This window comes from Argopecten irradians, chromosome 10 (assembly GCF_041381155.1).
Source record: "Argopecten irradians isolate NY chromosome 10, Ai_NY, whole genome shotgun sequence".
Taxonomy (NCBI): domain Eukaryota; kingdom Metazoa; phylum Mollusca; class Bivalvia; order Pectinida; family Pectinidae; genus Argopecten; species Argopecten irradians.
Window position 1 is genome coordinate 24,320,617 of NC_091143.1, and position 23,699 is coordinate 24,344,315.

A 23,699-nucleotide genomic window follows, 5' to 3' on the forward strand; every position below is an offset into this window, starting at 1 on the left:
GGTCATTTATGGATGCCTTCCCCTGTACATATGTTTGCGGAAACTTAAACACATTTTGAGGATAATATATATTTGTGTCCCTTTGATGCCGACTTTTTCTTGAGATGACATATATCTGTGTGTTATAATTTTATTTGTAAATTAAGATATGGCCAAAAAAAAGTGTAAACTAAAAATATCCACTCCATCTAAGGCAATTAGTCAAACTTGAAAAAGGTCACTCTATTTCTTGTTTTTGGATATCCATTATTCCATTAGGATATCCATCGTGATCATTCAATTTATTGATATCCATAACACAGCAGGGAAGATACACTCTGCTGTCTTTTTTTAATTGGAACTTCTCATAATCTTCAGGATAATAAGGTAAACCTTACATCATACATGTATTAAACAGCTGTTTTCTTGGCAGCCAAATATGTATATAAGGTGTTTTTTTGGGGTTTTTTTTTACAGTAATAAAAGAAACTTTAAGGTTGAGAACATATTTCCAGTATGAAAAAAAAATTGTTTCCAGCAATTGGGACAATGTTTATTATTCTCTTTTAATCAGTATTAAGTTTTAAAGTTACAAATCAAAACCTGTAAAACTGAAACAGAAACAGCTTCTAGTTTTTAAAATGAAAATGCTTTTGCAGCATCCCAGCATTCATTTAATCTTTTTGATACCAAAATGTTTTGTTTATGATTACAACTTATTAAACATGAAAAGACAAGAGTTGCTCATGATGTTTTACCTATGTATTTATCTTATAGTGGGCTGTTGTAATAACTTTTGATCAATCCATTGTTACTTTGATATCTGGTGCAGAATTTTTTTTACTATGTAGGCCTAGTATCTAGAAATCAAACTATGCATTCCTGTAAATATATATAATGTTGACCTATACATATTACATAATGGTGTAGTTGATTCACTTACACTCTTTAACATTTCTATATAGCTTTCTAATAATTATGAATTAAGATGATGAGTTTAAACATGATGCAAAATCAATATTATGGAGATAAAATTAATGCCAAAAATAGATATGATATTCTACTGTCCACAGCAGTGGTTTGGGTTTTCTTTATATTTTGATCTTTTTCAAATTCCGCACTTTTTTGCATTTAAGCCAAGGACATATTCCCAAATAAATCAAAAACAATTGCTGTATGAAAAAGCGACTATCTAACAGTTATATCAATATGTTCTAGGTTCAGTTATATGTAATCTACCTAGTACTTATTGGGTGCCTACTTTCTCTTCAGCAACCTAGATAATACGCCGTTAATGTCAGCAACCATAGATGCCAGTTTCTATTTTCAGTATGACAATTATGCAAATAGGTTGGGGAAATAATGAATAGTCAATATATTGTGGGAGGGCCATTCGTGTGACAGCTATTCGCACTCAAGACAGGAGTAAGCACGATATCTATTTACCTGTCTGAACAGGTGCTCACTGCAACAACACACATCCGGTGGACGATAGCAGAGATGTTCCGAACAACTCCGGAAGTACGACATGTTGTTTGTTGAAAAATATTATTTTCTTTGCGTATTGTTTCATTCTATAACTTAAACATTATCAATTATTTTCCATATGAGAAGAAATTCTAATCAAAAATGTTAATTTAATGGCTTATATCTAAAATATCGAATTGTTGCTACAAATTATCAACAAAATTGACCAATCAAAAACATGTTGATTTCACTATTCGACCAATGAGATGTATGCCGCAATTATTTGAATGCTGTTCCGAGTGTCTCTGACGCTTATGGTTAGTTTGCTGTGGAAATAGGCAGAGTGTGGCTGAGCTTACAGTTCATGCAGTGTTTTCACAGCATCAACACCATTACGCATTTACAAAATCAGCTAAAAACTAACCATGGCTGTTACTAGATCACAGTCGGTAAGTATGATATTATTTTACAGAATTATATATAGTTATTTTAGCATTTATTGAGTTACGTCCTTCAGCAAAACAAAGTCAGACATGTTTTCGTGCCAAAATGTCGCTCCATTTTCTGTTGTTTTCTTAGTATTTTCGGTATTTCATCAACATTTTGATATTACGAGACAAACGTTAAATGCTTTTGTTGCAGTTAATTTGTTTCTTGTTGAAATATATACGAAAAGCGTTTATGTTTTTAGTTTACATTGAGTAATTTAACGGCGGTTTTGCTCACCTAGCAGGTACAAACATGTTTTGGTGCTTAGACAAACTTTTCAAGTCGGCGGAAATAATCTTGTTCATTGAATAATGCGATATATAAAGTAACCTTAGACCGGCCTACATTAATCAAAGTTTCCACTGTATTGAAAAGAAAGATATATAAATGTTTCGTCCACTTATAAATAATTAAAAGAAAAAATGCAAGTTTGTATTCTCATTATCCCACGCATTTACTGGAGGTAAAATAAAAATAGTTTGTATGTTCTATGCGAACCTCTGTGTTTTAAATGTAAACAATTGCAATATATATAATGATAGGTCTTTTTTTAGCTTTCAACATTTAGAAAATAATTATGCAACCTGCTGAATTAAAAAATAAGCGCAAGGTTTTCAGTGGGTGTTGCAAAAATGTGATCCCTTTGTATATAAATTCCTACTTTAAAAAAAGATATGGGGGACATACACCAGAGCACAAACACTGATAAGTCTCATCTGATATTGATACCGTAAAGTATAAATTTGTGTAATGATTTTGTGATGTGACCCAGATACAAATTGTAAGATTTTTTTTAGGTTTCTGTCTGGCAATAATACTTGGATGCCATGCTTATTTTTATCATAGATCTATACATTTCTGTGTGTAATTAACTGTTCCCTTTTGTATTTTTCAGGCAAATGTACTTCAACAGAACTTGAAGATTGCAATAAACAAGGAAAATCCCGATCTGAAAGCATTGACGACAAAAACAATTGGACTTGGTCAAGTTGCTCGTCCAGTTTCGCATGCAGGTCAAAGGTCTGCTCTAGGGGACATTCGAAACAAAGTTTCTGCTATATCTATAGACCCCACTAAAAAACAGACTGCCATCAAAAAGGAAATTGTTCAATTATCAAACAAACTTCAACCTCAACAATCATTGGTGCTAAACAAAACAAAAGCCACATCCTCCCTAAAATCATTGATAGAGACGCAAACAGACTACGCCAATCATGTCCACCTGGTGAGTATCACTGAGTAGTTTTTCACATTCGAGTAAAAGGGTTTTAAGATCACATCAATAAAGTTTTAGATTTGGACAAAAAAAAACTATTTGGATCCAACCAGTAGTTGCGATTTGTGTAGCTACTGACAAATACTCCATGTTTTGTTTATTGAAATAATGTGTTACATGAGATGCAAATATTTTTTTCCAAATTACGACTACTATTCCTTCACAACTACTGGTAGGGTCCCAGTACCTTGTAAGTGATAAACAGCATCTTTATTTGGAAAGTATGGACTATGGTACCAGATTTTTAATCACATTTTGGTTTAAAATTATTTTTCTCAGTAAGGATTTCTAAAGGAATATGAACATGCATTCAGCAGCAGACTTTGTAACCAATGTTTTTATGACAGGATGCAGAGGAACCTGTTCACATTAAGCCAGAGCCAAAGATTCCAGATTTATTACGGTCGATGCCTTCACAGCCATCAACTGTGTCTTTGGTTCCCCCAGTGAAAACAGAATGTATGGACATTAGTGAAGACAAACCTGAGGCATTCTCTAAAGCACTTCTCAAAGTGCAAGACATTGACGCAAATGACAAAGAGAACCCCCAGTTAGTCAGCGAGTATGTCAATGATATCTACAACTACATGAGACACTTAGAGGTAAACATTTGTTTTACATACATTTTCCAGTCATAGACTCTTTTATTTTATTATTTGCAATCGGTTTACTGCCAATAGTGAAGCTTTTAACATATCTCAATTAGTGTTTGAACGGTTGTCTCTGAAAATCGATATCTATCGATCAACAGGCACGCCAGAGACAATCGTATTGACGCTTCTAATAGTTCAAAGTAACGAATAGTGATAATCATCAATTGTTTTGTGTGCTGGTTGTTTTGTGTGTTTTTTTCTCTCCCAATGCCCAACACTAATCTTGACATGTTGCTGCAGGAAAAGTACACAGTTCGACCAAACTACCTCGAAGGCCTGGAAGTGACCGGTAAGATGCGATCTATCCTCATTGACTGGCTATGTCAGGTGCACCACCGCTTCCATCTCCTCCAGGAGACACTTTACCTCACAGTGGCGCTAATAGACAGATTCTTACAGGTAACTTCATTACCATCTTATCAGCTTTCATAGACTTCCAACTGGCAAGGATACTTATCTATATTTGGCCTAATGTAAACCATTTGATGTATTACATGAAAAATTGTATTGATTAGTTTGTCCAAATGTACCAAAGTTACTTTAGCAAAAGATCAAGAATATTTGTTGACCTTTGACAATTTTAATTTATTGATCCTGTTTTGGTTTACAATTGGAAGTTATTTGTTGATGCACTGAAAATTACCTAATTAACGTTTTTGTGGACTTTTCACTTCAGTTGTGTCCTGTACCCAGAAGTAAACTACAGTTAGTGGGAGTCACATGTATGTTAATAGCATCCAAATACGAGGAAATGTATGCGCCAGAATTGGCAGACTTTGTGTACATAACGGACAATGCTTATCAAAAGAAAGACATTCGTGATATGGAAGCCAAAATTCTGCGTGCTTTAGATTTCAATATGGGAAAACCTCTGTGTTTACATTTTCTACGACGGGATTCCAAGGCTGGCCAGGTAGTTATTTTGCCAATTTTTACATATGTTCGGTTTCAATCCCAACGAGTGCTTATCTTTTGCCATCCTAATTGCAATACAGAAGTAGTTTACCTCCATTTCTAGTTTTGATTTACCTAGTCATCAAGTTTTACATGACTTTGATCAGTGGCTATGTTTGAGTTACCTCCCTTACGGCATTGTGTTTGTTCATACGACTTTAAGTTGGTTCATTTTGTTATAAAACTAATGCAGGTTGGTAGTTAAAATTTGAAATTTTTTCCCCTAGGTTGATGCTATGAAACACACACTTGCCAAATACCTGATGGAGTTGACGATCATAGAATACGACATGGTACATCATAACCCTTCAGAAATCGCTGCTGGGGCCCTCTGTCTGTCCATGTTGCTTCTTGATGGCAGCAAATGGGTATGTACATATTTTATGGTAAAAATATTTTAAAAAGGTTTCCAGATTTAATAAGGGTGTTCTTTGATAAATGGAATTTCTATAATTGGAATAAAGGGGAAAGTAGGTGTTGGATCCTTTTGCATTTCCATGCGTAAATGATATAGGGACAGTGTAAACACAAACCTTACCGATGCAAGAATACAAGCAGTAACTGCAAAATTCATGGGAAGAAAGGTTGCTTGCTGAATGTATTTGTGTACTTGATGTTCCTATTGACTTGAAGGTTGATTTATAAATTAAAATTGTATAATTTAAGTGATTGAACACATGTATACATGAGTTGATTTATTCCTGTAGACGGACACGTTGAGTCACTACAGCTCCTACTCAGAAAGTGATCTGATGCCCATGGTCCACAAATTATCAACTCTAGTCATCAAAGCTGAAAAGAGCAAACTCACAGTAAGTGTCCAATGTAAATTGATTTTCAGTCAACCATTGATAGAAAGAAATATTTACTTAAATTACTACTGCCATATAGTTTCCACAGGTCAATATCAACATTGATGGAATTCTATGTTTAATATTAAATATTATTGTATTTTTGAGTAATAGTGACTTGTAATTCTTTCCTGGTAACCAGCAATTCTCAACCAGAACTTTACAATCTGTTGTGATGTGTATGCTACCGCTCCAAAAATCTGATCGTGGTCGAATACAGTATATTGATATATTTTCCTATTGTGTTTCAAACATTTACTGATTTACTGTCTTCTATTTTGCAGGCTGTCAGAACAAAGTATGCCAGTTCTAAGTTCAACAAAATCAGCACCATCTCAGAACTACAATCTCAAACATTAATAGACTTGGCAGCGGCGGCGGAGGCAGCATCATGAGGCCCAGTTGTCTTGTTTCCCGTTATGAGCATTTCCTGTGATGTATAGGGTACAAAGGCCTGAACAAGCACCCGAGCCCTGCCCCGAGTGAACATTTCCATGCCAACACCCTATTTTAAAAACTATTGAGAGGATGCATGTTTGATTGTTGATGCACATGGATGGATTTGTGTGATTTCACCAGTATTTGGTGTGTTGAAACTGCATGCGAGAAATCCCTCAAAGGGAGACCATTCCTGGTTGTTGATATGTGTAACTGTTGTCTGTGAATGTGTTTGAATGGCTGTTAATATGAAGGAATGAGAGAATTTTTATAATGTATTGATATTTTTTATAGAGTGTGTATGGAACAGAATTGTCTCGAAGAGGAACAAATTGACTGATCACGACACAAAAATCCTTGAAAAATTATTTCTGAAAATTCATTTGAGATCCATTTTGTTGAAATCTGCTTTTTGAGATTTAAATTGATAACTGAATTCAGTACATGCAGGTTCATCTGGCTTCCTGCCTTTTTTGCTTGTTTCACCATTGTGATGATTGATGTCAAAATTTGGCCCCAAATCTATAGACAATGGGACTGCTGAGGAAGTATATGTCCATCCAATATAGATCTTTTCTCTAAATTAGATCTGAAATAGATCTCTTTTATGTTTTTTAAGTCTCTTGAACTATGTACAACACCTTTTAACATTTCCATTTTCATGCTTTTATTTCTTTCTATAATTTGAATGTCTTTTAGTACAAATAGGCAGATTAAGATTAGCCAGATGACTCTGTATCTACTTACAAATTAGCCAAGAATGTTACAGATTACTATAACCAAAGTTTATCAAAGAAAGCTTTAATTATGAATTCTTGATTTGAATTATAAAAAAAAAATCATGGGATACCTAAACAGAAAGAAATTTGATTATTTTATAATTATATTTTGGATGAAATCTTTAGAGAAAAGTTTACATGACCTGAAAGGATTTTGATGTTAATCATGGTACAAAAAGATTTGATATATTGATGTGGATTTTCCAGATTGCTATTTTAGGACGGGGATCGGTGTTAAAAATCAGGGTATTTTGACAAACTTGTGTAGAGTATTTTGGGGAGTGTCTCAATTAGCATTAGTTTGCAGCCCCTCTTTAGTCTTTCATGATATTATGTACATTGGCCATTTATTTATTTATAAGGATTATTTACAGATTTAGTTGGAATGCAAAAGCTCCAAACAACAGATCAAAGTTTAAGATTAAATTACAAAATTGAAACTAAAAATTTTATTTAGTTTTTTTTTTTTTTTTTTTTTTTTTTAATTCATAATAAATTACTAGATTCTTACACATTATTATTTTTCGGAAATCTTTAATAGAATTACTAGAATTTTGATGTCTGTTGTTTGGAACATTTAGTGATCAGGTATTACAATTTGTTCATCTGTCTTTTTAACATAGCATGCATACCCCAATATTATTACCATTGTATAGATATGTATATATAATCAATTTGAAATAAATAAAAAAAGAAAAATGAAAAATATCCAGTCTTTAATTTTTAATTCAGAGATGTGAGGTTGACTTGGAGCCAAGAACAATTCATATAAATGTGATCCATGGATGCTATTCAATTCAGCATTTATGTCACTTTTTTTAGCTCACCTATTCGAAGAATAGGGGGAGCTAATGTTGTCACGTCAGCGTTGGCGTCCCATTTCACGTTAAAGTTTTTGAGCAAGTTTCTGTTTCGTCAATTGTTTCAGCTGAAGTCATCATAAATGTTTATGATTTTATTTTCCTAATGTGTATGGATGCTGAATGTGATAATACAACCAATTTAGGGCCCTTTAGGGGGGTTTTGAGTCTGTTAATTTGTCATATTTCCATGTTTAATTAGTAAATACTTGAACATCAACTTCTTCTGAATAGGCGAGCTTTGCTGTTCTCCAACAGCTCTTGTTTAACTTGAAGTTCATCGGGGTATGAAAGAAATTTTGTTTGCAAACTGAATCTGCTACGCGGATTCTCACAAAAGATTGCAAACTAAATTTATTTCATAACCTGATAAAAGTTTTAAAAAAAAATACATAGCGACATCAATGCTTATAATTAATTTTATAGACTACTTGATAACATAAAACACGTTTAAACGTATGATTCCATCAACTTTCCAATGGATTATTTTTCCAAATCAATACACTACACGATGTCATAACGTCAGATTTTCGCTCCATTCTGATTTTTTCTTCATAATATATGAAGAAAAAGTATCTGCCAATCAGAAAGTTGGATTTAGTGTGAAAACAGATTAATTATTTCAGCATTAATGTAAATAATTTTGAACTTTATTCATTACCTGATGAGGTTCAAAAATAGTGACATCAATGCTTATAATTAATTTTTCAGACTACTTTGGGGGGGGGGGGAAATGAAATTTGTTTAGGTACGATTTTTCTATACCAATGTGCAACGTTGACGTCTGGTTTTACTAATGCCGTTCTCTGATATTTTCATAGTAAATCTGCCAATCAGAAACTAAAAGTCGGATTTAGTATGAAAACAAATGATTGTATATCAATAACTCAATTTTTCTAAAAGTAAAATTAATGAGGCGTATAATTAGAATTTATCAACGACAGGTCTAAATACCTCATATTTCAGAGGTCTTTAGACATGTGTAATGCAACACTTGTGCAATTTTGAGTTCCAGAAACACGTCATTACTTCTGTATTACACTGAATATATGTTATTTGGACAGCAGCTAACCCTACCATCAAAACCTATATTTACTTTTAGGTTTCTCATTTATTTTCTATTATACTAAAGCATGTCTTGAGACAAAAGAAAAACTGCTGTTAAATGTAAGACAACAAGAAAATATGTCTGTAGAAAAAATAAGGTCGGTAGGTCAGGAGGATTTCCACTCTAAAATAATGGCCATATCGAAGTCCCAACTTAAAAAAAAAAAAATCGTAGAAAAGTGGAAAAAATTAGGGTCGGTCGGGTAACTCTAAACAGGCATATTTTTTTTTGGCCTAATTTGAATCACCTATGTGCTCTTGAATTTTATAGTTGTATTTCCACAAAAATGTGTGTTTCGAGGTACATATACTAACCAGTGATATTTCTACATATACTCCGTGAGAGAAAAAGAATATTAGAAATATTTATCAGTTTGAGTACATCGGAGACATTACTGAAATGACCAAGTACATGTCTTACAAGTGTATTACCTCCTGAGAGTTACCTCCCCTCGTTCAATAGCCAAAAAATTGAGGAAATACAACCACTCAATGGTTTTCACATATTTTAATTATAAAGCCGATAATGAGTATACATGTACCTCTAGATCAAAGAAGTTTATAAATAATCTGACTGACCAAAGTTAATGACATCCTCGAAACTCCAGGGGTTACTACTAGTTACTATCGCTGTCATTATATCCACCCTTGGACTAGTAAAACTGGATGCAGTTCAGGTAAAAAAAAAAAGATCAATCACAGCCTGCAGAGAGAGCGAGAGAGAGAGAGCTTTGGATATATATATATACATATATATATGTATCATGATGGGCCAAAGGCAGGTCAATGTCACAGGTTCAGGTATTTTTTTCTGATAAGCATTTCCTAATGATTCATAAGATTATGCAATAAGTTTTGGAAGTAAGCTAGAAGTCAATTTACCATAGGTCAAGGTCATTTGATCAAACATCTATTTATGAACACTTTCTTTTTTAAATTGTTGCTTGAAATCAAGCATTTCACTGTACACGTGTATTGACAATAACTAGCTTGTCGTGAAGTCTGATACCCTAGTGGGTCAGTCACTGAGCGAGACACTCTGACTTGGTCACATTGGTTATGGTAAGATCGCCTAGGTGATATGGTAAGATCACCTTGGTGTTATGGTAAGATCACATTGGTGTTATGGTAAGATCACATTGATGTTATTGTAAGATCACCTGGGTATTGTGGTAAGATAACCTTGGTGTTATAGTATGATCACATTTGTGTTATATTAAGATCGCCTTGGTGTTATGGTAAGATTGCCTTGGTGTTATGGTAAGATCACCTTTGTGTTATGGTAAGATCACTTTTGTGTTGTGCGAAGATCACCTAGGTGGTATGGTAAGATCACCTTGATGTTATGGTAAGATCACCTTGGTGTTATGGTAAGATCACCTTGGTGTTATGGTAAGATCACCTTTGTGTTATGGTAAGATCACCTTGGTGTTATGGTAAGATCACCTTGGTATTATGATAAGAACACATTGGTGCTATGGTAAGATCACCTTGGTGTTATGGTAAGATCACTTTGGGGTTATGGTAAGATCACCTCGGTGTTATGGTAAGATTACTTTTGTGTTATGGTAAGATCACCTTGGTGTTATGGTAAGATCACCTTGGTGTTATGGTAAGATCACCTTGGTGTTATGATAAGATCACCTTGGTGTTATGGTAAGATTACTTTTCTCTTATTGTAAGATCATCTTAGTATTATGGTAAGATCACTATGGGGTTATGGTAAGATCACCTCGGTGTTATGGTAAGTTTACTTTTGTGTTATGGTAAGATCACCTTGGTGTTATGGTAAGATCACCTTGGTGTTATGGTAAGATCACCTTGGTGTTATGGTAAGATCACCTTGGTGTTATGGTAAGATCACATTGATGTTATTGTAAGATCACCTGGGTATTGTGGTAAGATAACCTTGGTGTTATAGTATGATCACATTTGTGTTATATTAAGATCGCCTTGGTGTTATGGTAAGATTGCCTTGGTGTTATGGTAAGATCACCTTTGTGTTATGGTAAGATCACTTTTGTGTTGTGCGAAGATCACCTAGGTGGTATGGTAAGATCACCTTGATGTTATGGTAAGATCACATTGGTGTTATAGTAAGATCACCTAGGTGTTATGGTAAGATCACCTTGATGTTATGGTAAGATCACTTTTGTGTTATGGTAAGATCACCTTGGTATTATGATAAGAACACATTGGTGCTATGGTAAGATCACCTTGGTGTTATGGTAAGATCACTTTGGGGTTATGGTAAGATCACCTCGGTGTTATAGTAAGATTACTTTTGTGTTATGGTAAGATCACCTTGGTGTTATGGTAAGATCACCTTTGTGTTATGGTAAGATCACTTTTGTGTTGTGCGAAGATCACCTAGGTGGTATGGTAAGATCACCTTGATGTTATGGTAAGATCACATTGGTGTTATAGTAAGATCACCTAGGTGTTATGGTAAGATCACCTTGATGTTATGGTAAGATCACTTTTGTGTTATGGTAAGATCACCTTGGTATTATGATAAGAACACATTGGTGCTATGGTAAGATCACCTTGGTGTTATGGTAAGATCACTTTGGGGTTATGGTAAGATCACCTCGGTGTTATAGTAAGATTACTTTTGTGTTATGGTAAGATCACCTTGGTGTTATGGTAAGATCACCTTGGTGTTATGATAAGATCACCTTGGTGTTATGGTAAGATTACTTTTCTCTTATTGTAAGATCATCTTAGTATTATGGTAAGATCACTATGGGGTTATGGTAAGATCACCTCGGTGTTATGGTAAGTTTACTTTTGTGTTATGGTAAGATCACCTTGGTGTTATGGTAAGATCACCTGGGTATTATTGTAAGATAACCTTGGTGTTATAGTATCATCACTTTTGTGTTATGGTAAGATCGCCTTGGTGTTATGGTAAGATCACATTGATGTTATGGTAAGATCACCTGGGTATTGTGGTAAGATAACCTTGGTGTTATAGTATGATCACATTTGTGTTATGGTAAGATCGCCTTGGTGTTATGGTAAGATCACCTTGGTGTTATGGTAAGATCACTTTTGTGTTATGGTAAGATCACCTTGGTGTTATGGTAAGATCACCTTGGTGTTATGGTAAGATCACCTTGGTGTTATGGTAAGATCACTTTGGGGTTTAGTAAGATCACCTAGGTGTTATGGTAAAATCACCTTGATGTTATGGTAAGATCACTTTTGTGTTATGGTAAGATCACCTTGGTATTATGATAAGAACACATTGGTGCTATGGTAAGATCACCTTGGTGTTATGGTAAGATCACTTTGGGGTTATGGTAAGATCACCTCGGTGTTATAGTAAGATTACTTTTGTGTTATGGTAAGATCACCTTGGTGTTATGGTAAGATCACTTTGTGTTATGGTAAGATCACTTTTGTGTTATGGTAAGATCACCTTGGTGTTATGGTAAGATCACCTTGGTGTTATGGTAAGATCACCTTGGTGTTATGGTAAGATCACCTTGGTGTTATGGTAAGATCACCTTGTGTATGTTATGGTAAGATCACTTTTGTAAGATATGTGTTATGGTAAGATCACTGGTTGGTAAGATATTTGTGTTATGGTAAGATACTGTTATGTAAGATCACCTTGGTGTTATGGTAAGATCACCTTGGTGTTATGGTAAGATCACTTTTGTGTTATGGTAAGATCACCTTGGTGTTATGGTAAGATCACATCACTGGTGTTATAGTAAGATTACTTTTGTGTTATGGTAAGATCACCTTGGTGTTATGGTAAGATCACCTTGGTGTTATGATAAGATCACCTTGGTGTTATGGTAAGATTACTTTTCTCTTATTGTAAGATCATCTTAGTATTATGGTAAGATCACTATGGGGTTATGGTAAGATCACCTCGGTGTTATGGTAAGTTTACTTTTGTGTTATGGTAAGATCACCTTGGTGTTATGGTAAGATCACCTGGGTATTATTGTAAGATAACCTTGGTGTTATAGTATCATCACTTTTGTGTTATGGTAAGATCGCCTTGGTGTTATGGTAAGATCACATTGATGTTATGGTAAGATCACCTGGTATTGTGGTAAGATAACCTTGGTGTTATGGTAAGATCACATTTGTGTTATGGTAAGATCGCCTTGTGTGTTATGGTAAGGATCACCTTGATGTTATTGTAAGATTACTTTTGTTTTATGGTAAGATCACCTTGGTGTTATGGTAAGATTACTTTTCTGTTATTGTAATATCACCTCTGTGTTATGGTAAGATTACTTTTGGTGTTATTGTAAGATCTTCTTAGTGTTATGGTAAGATCACCTTGGTGTTATGGTAAGATCACCTTGGTGTTATGGTAAGATCACCTTGGTGTTATGGTAAGATCACCTTGGTGTTATGGTAAGATCACCTTGGTGTTATGGTAAGATCACTTTTGTGTTATGGTAAGATCACCTTGGTGTTATGGTAAGATCACCTTGGTGTTATGGTAAGATCACCTTGGTGTTATGGTAAGATCGCCTTGGTGTTATGGTAAGATCGCCTTGGTGTTATGGTAAGATCACATTGATGTTATGGTAAGATCACCTGGGTATTATCGTAAGATAACCTTGGTGTTATAGTATGATCACATTTGTGTTATATATATCCTCATCCTCACACTCCTCATCCTCCCACTCCTCATCCTCCCACTCCTCATCCTACCACTCCTCATCCTCATCCTTCTACTCCTCATCCTCCCACTCCTCATCCTCCCACTCCTAATCCTCATCCTCCCACTCCTCATCCTCCCACTCCTCATCCTCATCCTCCTACTCCTCATCCTCCTACTCCTCATCCTCCTACTCCTCATCCTCCCACTCCTCATCCTCCAACTCTTCATCCTCATCCTCCTACTCCTCATCCTCCCACTCCTCATCCTCCCACTCCTAATCCTCATCCTCCCACTCCTCATCCTCCCACTCTAATCCTCATCCTCCTACTCCTCATCCTCCCACTCCTCATCCTCCAACTCTTCATCCTCATCCTCCTACTCCTCATCCTCATCCTCCTACTCCTCATCCTTCCACTTCTCATTCTCCCACTCCTCATCCTCCCACTCCTAATCCTCATCCTCCCACTTCTCATCCTCCCACTCCTAATCCTCATCCTCCTACTCCTCATCTTTATCCTCCTCATCCTCCAACTCCTCATCATTAGCCTCCTACTCCTCATCCTCCCACTCCTCATCCTCTCACTCCTCATCCTCATCCTCCCACTCCTCATCCACATCCTCCTACTCCTCATCCTCCAACTCCTCATTCTCATCCTCCTACTCCTCATCCTCCCATTCCTCATCCTCCCACTTCTCATCCTCCCACTCCTCATCATCCAACACCTCATCCTCCCACACCTCATTCTCCACCTCCTCATCCTCATCCTCCCACTCTTCATCCTCATCCTCCTACTCCTCAACATCTTCCTTCCGCTTTGTATCCCCATCCTCCCTCTCCCCATCTTCATCCTCTCACTCTTCATTCTTATCCTCCCACTCTTCATACTCATTCTCCCATTCTTCATCTTCATTCTCTCACTCCTCATCGTCCCCTTTGCTGCTCCATTTGCTTTTCTCATGCAGCATCTTCACTAACCAAGAGTTACGATCCAATACCTTCCTCTCGAAAAGCAGAGCACAGTACTAAACACCTAGTAAGCGAGGATGTTTCTTCTGTTGCTTTTTTGCGTTCTCTTCTACTCTCCTTCCTCCTATCCTTTCCCATCATCTTTCTTTATCTCTTTGTTCTCGTCCTCATCTTGTTATGTCTTTACTGTTCCTACCCAATCCTATCATCATTAGCAACAGCAGCAGTAACAACCGCAGCTCCTTTCTTGCCCAGTTCTTAAAATTATTGTGTCTAGCTGTAATATATCAATTGTAATTAGTATCGTTGTCTATTGGTACGCACCAAAAGACAACGATACTATTTACAATTGATATATATTACTACACTGGTAGCCCAATATATATATATATATTAAATATAGCATATTTGAAGGTGTACATAACAGCTGCCGGTAACATTAATAATCTAGTGTTACATGTACATAGTGTACAGCAAGGGGATTACTTTGGACCAAGGTCATTCCGTGTGTTTGTCAAATAGCTGCTTATTTCCGTATTATATACAGTTGAATACATCGTCAAATTGCGTAATCAACGCGTAATAAATACACTAAAGAAAACTGTACAAGCTCAAATACCGGGAGATCAATTCATTTATTTTTCAACCCGTTCGCATTTGTACGTTTATTGGGTGTTTTAACATTTGTTTGCTATAGCGGTTGATATTGTCCGGCCGCCGTGCCCATATTTGCTGATATATTTAAGCTTGTCGCAGCAGAATAGGTTTGTATTAAAAGTTCACGGCGTTTTCGACGGTTTAGCTGCGGATTAGTTAGACTTCAGCGACCCTTACTAATGAAATCCGGGGTATACTTTAATACGACTAGAGAAAGTGGAAAACCTTGCCAAACGTTTACACTGGTACATTATGAGATATCGGAAGGGGAATCTTAATTACTTGGATCTGTACTAGTATATAAATAACTAGGAGAATGTTGATGGCAGATTAAAGATGACTATAGACGGAGTTTTTCACGCGACGGATGTGATCAAATCCATTTAGCAAAGTACTGCCTAAGGTGATATGCCTAAATACAGTGTATTACCCTGTACCGCTTGTTAATTTACATACGTAGGCACAGGTAAACTATACATGTATATATATCATTACTTATAAGTGCCGTTGTTGTTGTGTCTTTGAAGAATCGGATTCGACTTGTACCTGTAGAAATGACACGCGTTATGGTAAAGGAAAGTTTGACACATTTCCCAGGTAATTGTTGTCATCTATGGATAAATCTCCACTAGCCGCCGGAAACTGGACACGGAAGTAACAATGTCGTATATGTCAAAATAGAATCTGATGGCATCACAACAGCGACAGACATGTTCGGGTAAGTAGCTTTGTTTATGTTGGAGTTTAAGATAGGAAGAACTCTATAGATTCTTTTCAGATTTTTCTTATCCCACTATTAAACTCCTTGAAATAGATACACAAAATTTATAAACCACAGGACCATGACCTTGTCGAATTATACCAATGTGGCTCTCTCAACATATATACAACATATAGGGAGAATATACACATCACAAATATATGACGCGTCGACGTCATGTATGTTTATACATATGTTAAATGCTTATTCAATAAGCATATGACACATTAAATATTTGTTTGATTTCAATTTCTTTGCATGGTCAGCCTTTAGAGAAGTAGCGTTTTACCTGTGTTCCCGGCTTTTTGGTAAATTATTCTGTTTGATTTCATGCATTGTTTTCATATATTATTTTTGAAATGTTTAAAACGTATATAATACAAGTATCTTTCATGTTTAACGCATTAACCATCGAATTCAGATATGCTGCTTCCGTATTATAACACAACATCATATATGATTCGTGTCATAGAGTGACCATAAGACATTAAATGACATGATAGGCTCAAATGGTGGTAAAGACATGGTCTAAAATAGACTTCAGCTTCAAATGTACTTATTAACAGTAGAAGAAATTATGTCTCATATTATTGGCTAAGTTTAAACTAAAGTCTTTCATGATTCTGGAGCTAGATTATTCGATGCCCTGGCAGAAGAAGTCTTATCGTTTGGTTATATGAAAGGTTGTTACCTACTCCAAGTCATTGCATACTCGTATGTAACTTGACAGAAGATATCATTACGGATTTTTGGGTATGGTGATAGGGTTAGTAAGTCTTGGTTTTTGGGTATAAACTGTTATTGAATACAATGACAGGAAAATGTCTCAAGGTCATCTGATACCATTATATAGGGAAAGACACTCTACTTAATTTGACAGCAGGACAGTCATCTGCTATTGGACTCCATGACAGGAAATCACGTAATGCCATTGGAAATCATGGCAGGGGAAGTAACTCTAGTGTCAACTCACTTGAGACTCAAGGGCATTGGGTTATTTGTTATCACGGCAACAAAATCATTGAAGGTCATATGAAAACATGGCAGTGGAGATACTTTCATGTAATTTTATTCCACTTAAAATAAATTTATTTTATCAAAAACAATTTGAAATCACCACAGGGGAAGTAACTCTATGTAGTTGGAAATCATGACAGGGAAAGTAACTCTAAGGTACAGGAAAATAGCTGTAACTCAAAGTAATTTGATTTCGTAGATCGAATGGGTGTTCAGGTGGTGAAAGTATGAAATAACTTTGGTACCGTGATAGGGTACTCTAGATCTATGTATCTAAATGAAACACAGTCTCAAATGCATGAAATGAGAAGTAGCTCTATAATGTCTATAATGTACAATTAGATACCATAACTGAACCGAATCAGTGAATTGATTTTCTATGATAGCGAAAATCTTCTTTCTGATTACAACAATAACGTTGACTTTAACAAGGTTATACATGTATGAACTTTTTCAAAAGCATAAATGAGCATATTTTACGCCGAGAAATATCAATATTCCACTATCATAAAAATAACTTGATTGTCAGGTTTGAGCATTATCAATCCCCTGTTAATTTAACTATTAATTTAAAATCCCCATATACAATGCGTCAATATTAAAAGCTGTTTATATCTTTTTTTTTTTCTTATTTTGCATAATGTTGACACAATAGTGATAAAAATAGACTTGTCTAGAATCACGTACAGTTAAACCGTTATCCCATGAACATTTTACATGTATCATATTATAAAATAACTCATTATATACGGTAAAAGGTAATATGCAGCTTGTGTTATACATTCGTACGTCAATGTATAGATTATATACACGTAGTATACATAAAATGTATTTATAAAGGTGTTAACTTATGCTTTCAATTTAGTACTTACAAATGGCCGTCCGTTGATCTAGTTTTGGGAAAGGAATATTACATATAACACTAAAAATGTATATCCAAAAGAAGAATCAGACCGTCTCATACATGTAAATATATATTATTGTGAGTTTGAAGAAATTATTTGAATTAATCAAACTATGCAAATATTTTGGTTACATTGGCTATGCAGCCCTAACTATTATAAATATAATAGATGAGTCCGATTTTAATATTTACTGGAGATGTTTTGTTTGTAATTGTAAATATTTATTATATTTATCTACTGTATTACCTGTAAACAAACAAAGACTGTTATTGTAAAGCCTCGGTGTTGACAAATATTCATTCCTGATTGAAAATGAATAATATCGGAAATGCACGCTATTTCCGCCTTTTAATGATAAAAATGAATATTGAATAGGCGGCGATTATGTAAATCATATGTTCATATCTATAATTAAAATTCCGTATTAGCAATCCTTTGAATGCTAAGCTCTATTAAATATCAGAACAGATTTAATGCATTAACACACATGTAATTATACAGTACTAACTACCGTCAATTGATTTTCCTGTCTATTTTCAATACTTACCATGTTTTGTTTCACAAAGATATATGAATATTGATGCTCCACCTCTGTCTACACCTAAGGTGACGTGGAAAAATTAGAGCACATATCTTCTATATCATAATTAACCAATAAACTTTAGGTAAACATTTTCATTTTTAATTGCTGTGTAATTAGCGCCCACGCGACCTTTCTAACAACTATTATCTCATAACGATTATAGGTATGATGTAACAGGTGCTAGGTTGTGACGTCATCCGTATGACAGGTAATTATGATTGTCGCCTCGAGTTGATCTAGACAAGATCTACTCGATTTGATAATTACCGATTCCAGCCACGCGATAAGAAGACTGATATATAAGTCCGTACCTATCTTGTGTTTGTCAGACGAAGCTAGAGATATGCCAACAGTTCTAGCGGACACTACAGCTCAACACATCGCCAGATTTGTAGCGAACGTTATCCAGAGTTCTGTGGAAATCATCAAACAGGAACAAGACTTACTAAACTTCCTGGACGAGGCTTTAGAGGGACTAGGGGACGACTATTCGGACGAGGAAAACAACGATACCGACAAAAATAAACTTCATTCAGAATCCTTCGCTACAATGGTAATAACCTTCTGAAAATCTAAAACGTATAGTTTCGACCTCTACAACAGCATTTCCAGAGTTAAAGACCCTTATTAGTTCGACTATTTCCCCTGTACAATACATTGCATATAAACAGAAAATATAAAAGATAGTTCCTATTTCACCATTCATTCATTCATTCATTCATTCATTCATTCATTCATTCAAGTAATCCATCCATTCATTCATAAATTCATCCATTGATTCATTCGTTCATCCATTCATCCATTCAGTAAATTAATGTATTCATTCATTCATTCATTCATTCATGTATTCATTCATTCATTCATTCATTCATTCATTCATTCATTAAATTCTTCCATTCATTAAATTCATTCATTCCATTATTTTTCATTCATTCAATTATGCATTTGATAGTTCATTCACTCAATTGATCATTCAGTCAATTAAGAATTTCATTAATTCGTTCCAATTATTCACTCGTTCATTCGTTCGTTCGTGCGTTCATTCATCAACTGATTTAGTCATGAAATAATAAAAAAAATATTCATTCATTAAGTAGCCATTCTTTCATCCATTTATTCAATCACAAAAGTAGCGATTCTCTAATCAATCAATAAATCATTAAGTATTCATTTTCCTCTCTTCATCCTTTCATATATCAACAGACGAGTGTTGCCCCTATGCCTATTCCTGTGTGTCAGTTGAACGGAGAACCAATGCCGGACTGTGCTGAAGATAAGAGAACGGAACATCCAGTCCAGGATATGGAAAGCTCATTAACTAAAGACAAAACAGAGATGGATACCTCAGTCGGAGCAGGTACATATTTAAATTTTCTGTCCCTAACAATCATCCACAGGTGATTCCGGAAACTTCCGGAAACAAAGAAACATAAAATCTTATAAAATACAAACCCTGAATTACAACATGAGTACATATATATATCTGGGTTTTCATCTTTTGTTCGGTATGATGCAAAAAAAAAAAAAAAAAAAAAATGCATGAAATATGTGACTTTAAATACAGGGTGTCCCATAAATCAGGTTACACTTTCAAAATGTTATTACTTATGACATAAATGAGCAACAACAAAGATATTTTGGTATATGAAAACATGCAATCAAACGTTTTATTGTATGCATAATACTGACGTCATAATGACGTCATCACTTTCAGGATATTGGCACATCAAGAGGACATTATACAGGCACTGTGAATTGTTTAAAACTTAGTAAAACAATGTTTTTGGTCATGTAATGCCCCCCAGTTCTTAACAACTCAAATCTTGTGTGTGTGAGTATTACCAGAAGTATAGAAAATAATCAGCAACACCAGAAAATATTGTCAAACGCATTAATTAGGCATTATAAAATAAGAACAAATCTTCAATGCTACTGTTCAAAAGTTACTCAAATATCATGGATAACGTCGTTTTGACCTCATTTTTCAAAAACATAATTTATGGGACACCTTCTACATAAACCTCGTGCAAGTTTGATTCCGAAAATGAATAATATAATACGGTTGTATAAGAAATTGAATCGCTGACCCAATGAAGATTTTTAGATATGATGAATTTCCTTCTGTGACCTTCACCCATTGAACTTACAGATATTCCAGACCTGTCCTTGGTACAGTCGGATGGTAGTAAAAGAGAACATCAGTGCTTATATACAAGACATTATCAGGGAGGCACACGAAAAAGTCACCAACAATGAGGAATCAGCGCCCATAGCAACGGCGGAGAGCAGTTTACAGGATGACGTAACACTCACCCGGAGTTACTATACAGACGACAGTCCTTCTAAAGAATCACGAAACGTAGGCAAAAAATTTGATATTAAAAAAGATCTCCTGGTGACTAGTTTCTTTTCTACTAGCTAATTCTGTCATTCAATCAATTTTGTTAAGATCTGTTTTACCTGTAAAATATATAGTTAACTAAGTATAGTACCGTTTATGACTTTGATGTAATTAGATTTAATTTTAAATTAATCAATTAAATGACCCAAATACATGTAAGATTTATGCTTGCCCATTAGTTATATTTTCTTTCTTTTTTCAGGCAACACAGTTAGAAAGCAAAGAAGAAAAGGAAAATTCAGAAGGTAAGTGTCCATACACTGCTGTAGAATATATACATCATGTTTAATATTGTACAGGGGTTTGGGTACATCTGTCAAAACCAGTACACTATACTTCTATACTAACAGTGGTAGAACTATCTTCGTTTTGTCCTGAGACTCTTAAGCTATCAGAAATAGTCATAACAATTATCTAAATATGTTCTAAAAGGTACTTGCTTTTCAATTGATTGCATATTTATAGTGATATGTAAAATGTAAATTAAAGTATTTACTTTTGGATAAGAAAACACACATTGCAAATATTTTCGATTTCCATATTTCTGATAGCCTCCTAATAATTGTTATATGATAACTTTTCAGTACCAGTCCCAGAAAGTCCACAGACAAAAGTAATCGTCAACAACAATGAACACGAAAAGTCACCTTTAACGGAGGACGTCGACGAAATCATCGAAATCGACGACGATAGTTTTGGACAGCAGTCATTTGTGGAGATGAACAGTAAAGACAAAGGCACACCGAATAAAACCAAGAAAAATCGAATGAGCAGAATCAAAGATTCCATTTTAAATCTGTTCTCGTGTACATCATCACGTTCAACAACCTCATCATAGTAATTGCATTGCATCATGGGATGAATGGCCTCTAAAATGCAATAACTGGAGTGACTCTGTATGTAAAGCTCAACGATAAATTGTGTTCAGTCACGACGTTTTCAGGAAGTAACAGAACAGACCTGGAATAAATGTTTCCATAGAATATGTGACGTTTTAGACAAGTTTATAGACGATGCTGTCATCTACAAGTGATGATTTCCCTTTGTGAACAGTATTCCAGAAAAAAACCCAAAGGGTAATGTAATCAAGTATGACATTCGGTGCACCAGAATTATTTATGTATTTTGATTGGTATTTGGAAGGCGATATCAGTTCTTCCTCTTTTTTCGTAAATTTTACTAGAGAGATTATGCCAATAATGAACGTATATCCGGAGGGATGACTTCCGGTCTGGAGCTCACCTAGCCTTATTAGGAAAGTGACAGGAAGGACAGCTTATCTCACTATGATGTGAGAGGTATACGGTGATCTCGGAAACTTTTCATTATGATAAAGCCGTATCTGATGTTTCTTGCTCTTTTTGCACCGGCTTTCAATTTCAAATTTTGAATCAACATGGAAAAATGACTCAACTAGATGAAAAATGTTAGGCTTCCGGAAAAAGCGCAGATGTGTGATGATTTTAAATTATTTGTATGGCATCCCGAGCGCCGCCTTGTGGACAAAATTGTCATTTGCATCAAATGTGTAGCCTAGTACAAATCATAATCAAGGGTTGTGATATATTGAATATTTACATCAAGTTACGGAAACTTTGAATTTGTACCATTGCCATACTTTGAACCGTGATCTGGCGCCTGATCATATGTTCCTCACCTCATTCAATACATCAATCTGATCAGTATTTTAGTATTTTTTTATTTTTTTTTTTCGCGCGTCGTAAACCTGTGATCTGTCATAAGAATATGCCTGGATACCTCATTGTACAGCAGAATTATCCAAATGTGAATTTAATCAAAAGTGTTCAATCCGTTTTATTTGAAGTATGACTAAATGTCAAACTTTAGTGAACAATCAATATCATACACATTCTGATCTATCTTAGTTACTTCCCTTTCTTTCTGATTACTTCCCTTCGTTTCAGAAACAAAGGGAGGTGACTCTTATAGATAAGAATATTTACTTCATACACAAGTGATGAACAATGTTTCAATGTACAAATAATCGATCACGATTGCCATTTATTATCAATTCTTACGAGGTCTTTACAAATATGTAATTCCTAAGCTGTGAAGTGTGCTTGTGTTTATATGTGTATTTATTTTATATAACTTATTATGCAATGAAGTTCATTAAAATTAAGATTTTATAATATTATTGTTTATATGTTTAATTTGCTATACACAATATACTCTATACGAAATCGTTGATGACGTCGATTTGATAGTTCTACAAAAACCAGTCCGATTAAAATACAGCTCCTTAATTCCACTCTGTGAGGATCAGACAACATCCCATATAGAGTTACGTTCTAATGGCATTTCAAATTGACCAATTGAATTGCTACCTTCAATTTTAATGACCGTCGCGAAATAGTAAACAAGAGCTGTTACAATCATTTTCCTGTGTATAGTCATTTCGCTCAAAGATCAGAACATAGCTACATATATTTACATACGGTGACGTAATGACGTTTTCATTAAATGTAGCTAGGAGGGTAAAATCTGAACTGAAGCACTGAGTATAAAGGTCATACGTACGCGACCCTTAATGGGATGTTGTCAGATCCTCTAGAAGACAGAGTGAGAATGCAAAGATAGACTTCGATCTCATGACACAATTTGACACACTAATGCATGAAACACAAAAACTGGTGTTCGGATTAAGGAGCAAACATCTAAAACAAATAGCTTAATCCTCGGTGTTTGAATCAGTTGCTTACAGCATGTTTTTTTTTTTTTCAAATAGCGTCGCCATTTTTTTCAATCCATAGATCAATGATATTCATGTGCTTTTTCAATGGTTGCTGATTACGTAAATATAAAGGGACACGACTGCGGTGATCCACTTTAATTTTGTCGTGAGACTACCAAGGGTTTCAAGGAAAGTATCGCACAGCAAGTACTGAATACCCTTGGC

At 35.0% G+C, this 23,699-nt stretch overlaps 3 protein-coding genes and 1 pseudogene across 3 annotated transcripts in view; 2 read left to right on the forward strand and 2 right to left on the reverse strand.

The window, feature by feature from the left end:
• LOC138332616 (focadhesin-like) overlaps window positions 1-1,477 on the reverse strand; it is a 315,742-nt gene extending 314,265 nt beyond the window's left edge. Inside the window, exon 1 of the mRNA XM_069280615.1 lies at window positions 1,426-1,477. The gene's annotated coding sequence lies outside the window, so the exon portion shown is untranslated. The remainder of the gene's footprint in view (window positions 1-1,425) is intronic.
• A 260-nt stretch (window positions 1,478-1,737) lies between these two features.
• On the forward strand, window positions 1,738-7,357 carry LOC138333458 (G2/mitotic-specific cyclin-B-like). Its single transcript, XM_069281839.1, has 8 exons — window positions 1,738-1,895; window positions 2,831-3,160; window positions 3,559-3,813; window positions 4,105-4,263; window positions 4,541-4,777; window positions 5,046-5,186; window positions 5,526-5,630; window positions 5,954-7,357. Exons 1-8 carry the CDS (start codon window positions 1,872-1,874, stop codon window positions 6,062-6,064), a joined length of 1,362 nt encoding a protein of 453 aa, XP_069137940.1. The 5' UTR covers window positions 1,738-1,871; the 3' UTR covers window positions 6,065-7,357.
• A 6,428-nt stretch (window positions 7,358-13,785) lies between these two features.
• LOC138332617 (serine/arginine repetitive matrix protein 2-like) lies at window positions 13,786-14,448 on the reverse strand. The gene has a single exon (XM_069280618.1). The coding sequence runs from the start codon at window positions 14,446-14,448 to the stop codon at window positions 13,786-13,788; it is 663 nt and encodes a 220-aa protein (XP_069136719.1).
• A 778-nt stretch (window positions 14,449-15,226) lies between these two features.
• LOC138333459 (uncharacterized) lies at window positions 15,227-22,932 on the forward strand (annotated as a pseudogene).
• The last annotated feature ends 767 nt before the right edge of the window (window positions 22,933-23,699 follow it).

Excerpts from the sequence above, each read along its gene's own strand:
- LOC138333458 (XM_069281839.1), top strand. The coding sequence starts at position 1,872 with ATGGCTGTTACTAGATCACAGTCG. Across the intron at positions 1,896-2,830 it reads CTGTTACTAGATCACAGTCG|GCAAATGTACTTCAACAGAA; the intron begins GTAAGTATGATA and ends TGTATTTTTCAG. Across the intron at positions 4,778-5,045 it reads GGGATTCCAAGGCTGGCCAG|GTTGATGCTATGAAACACAC; the intron begins GTAGTTATTTTG and ends TTTTTCCCCTAG.
- LOC138332617 (XM_069280618.1), bottom strand. The coding sequence starts at position 14,448 with ATGAGAAAAGCAAATGGAGCAGCAAAGGGGACGATGAGGAGTGAGAGA.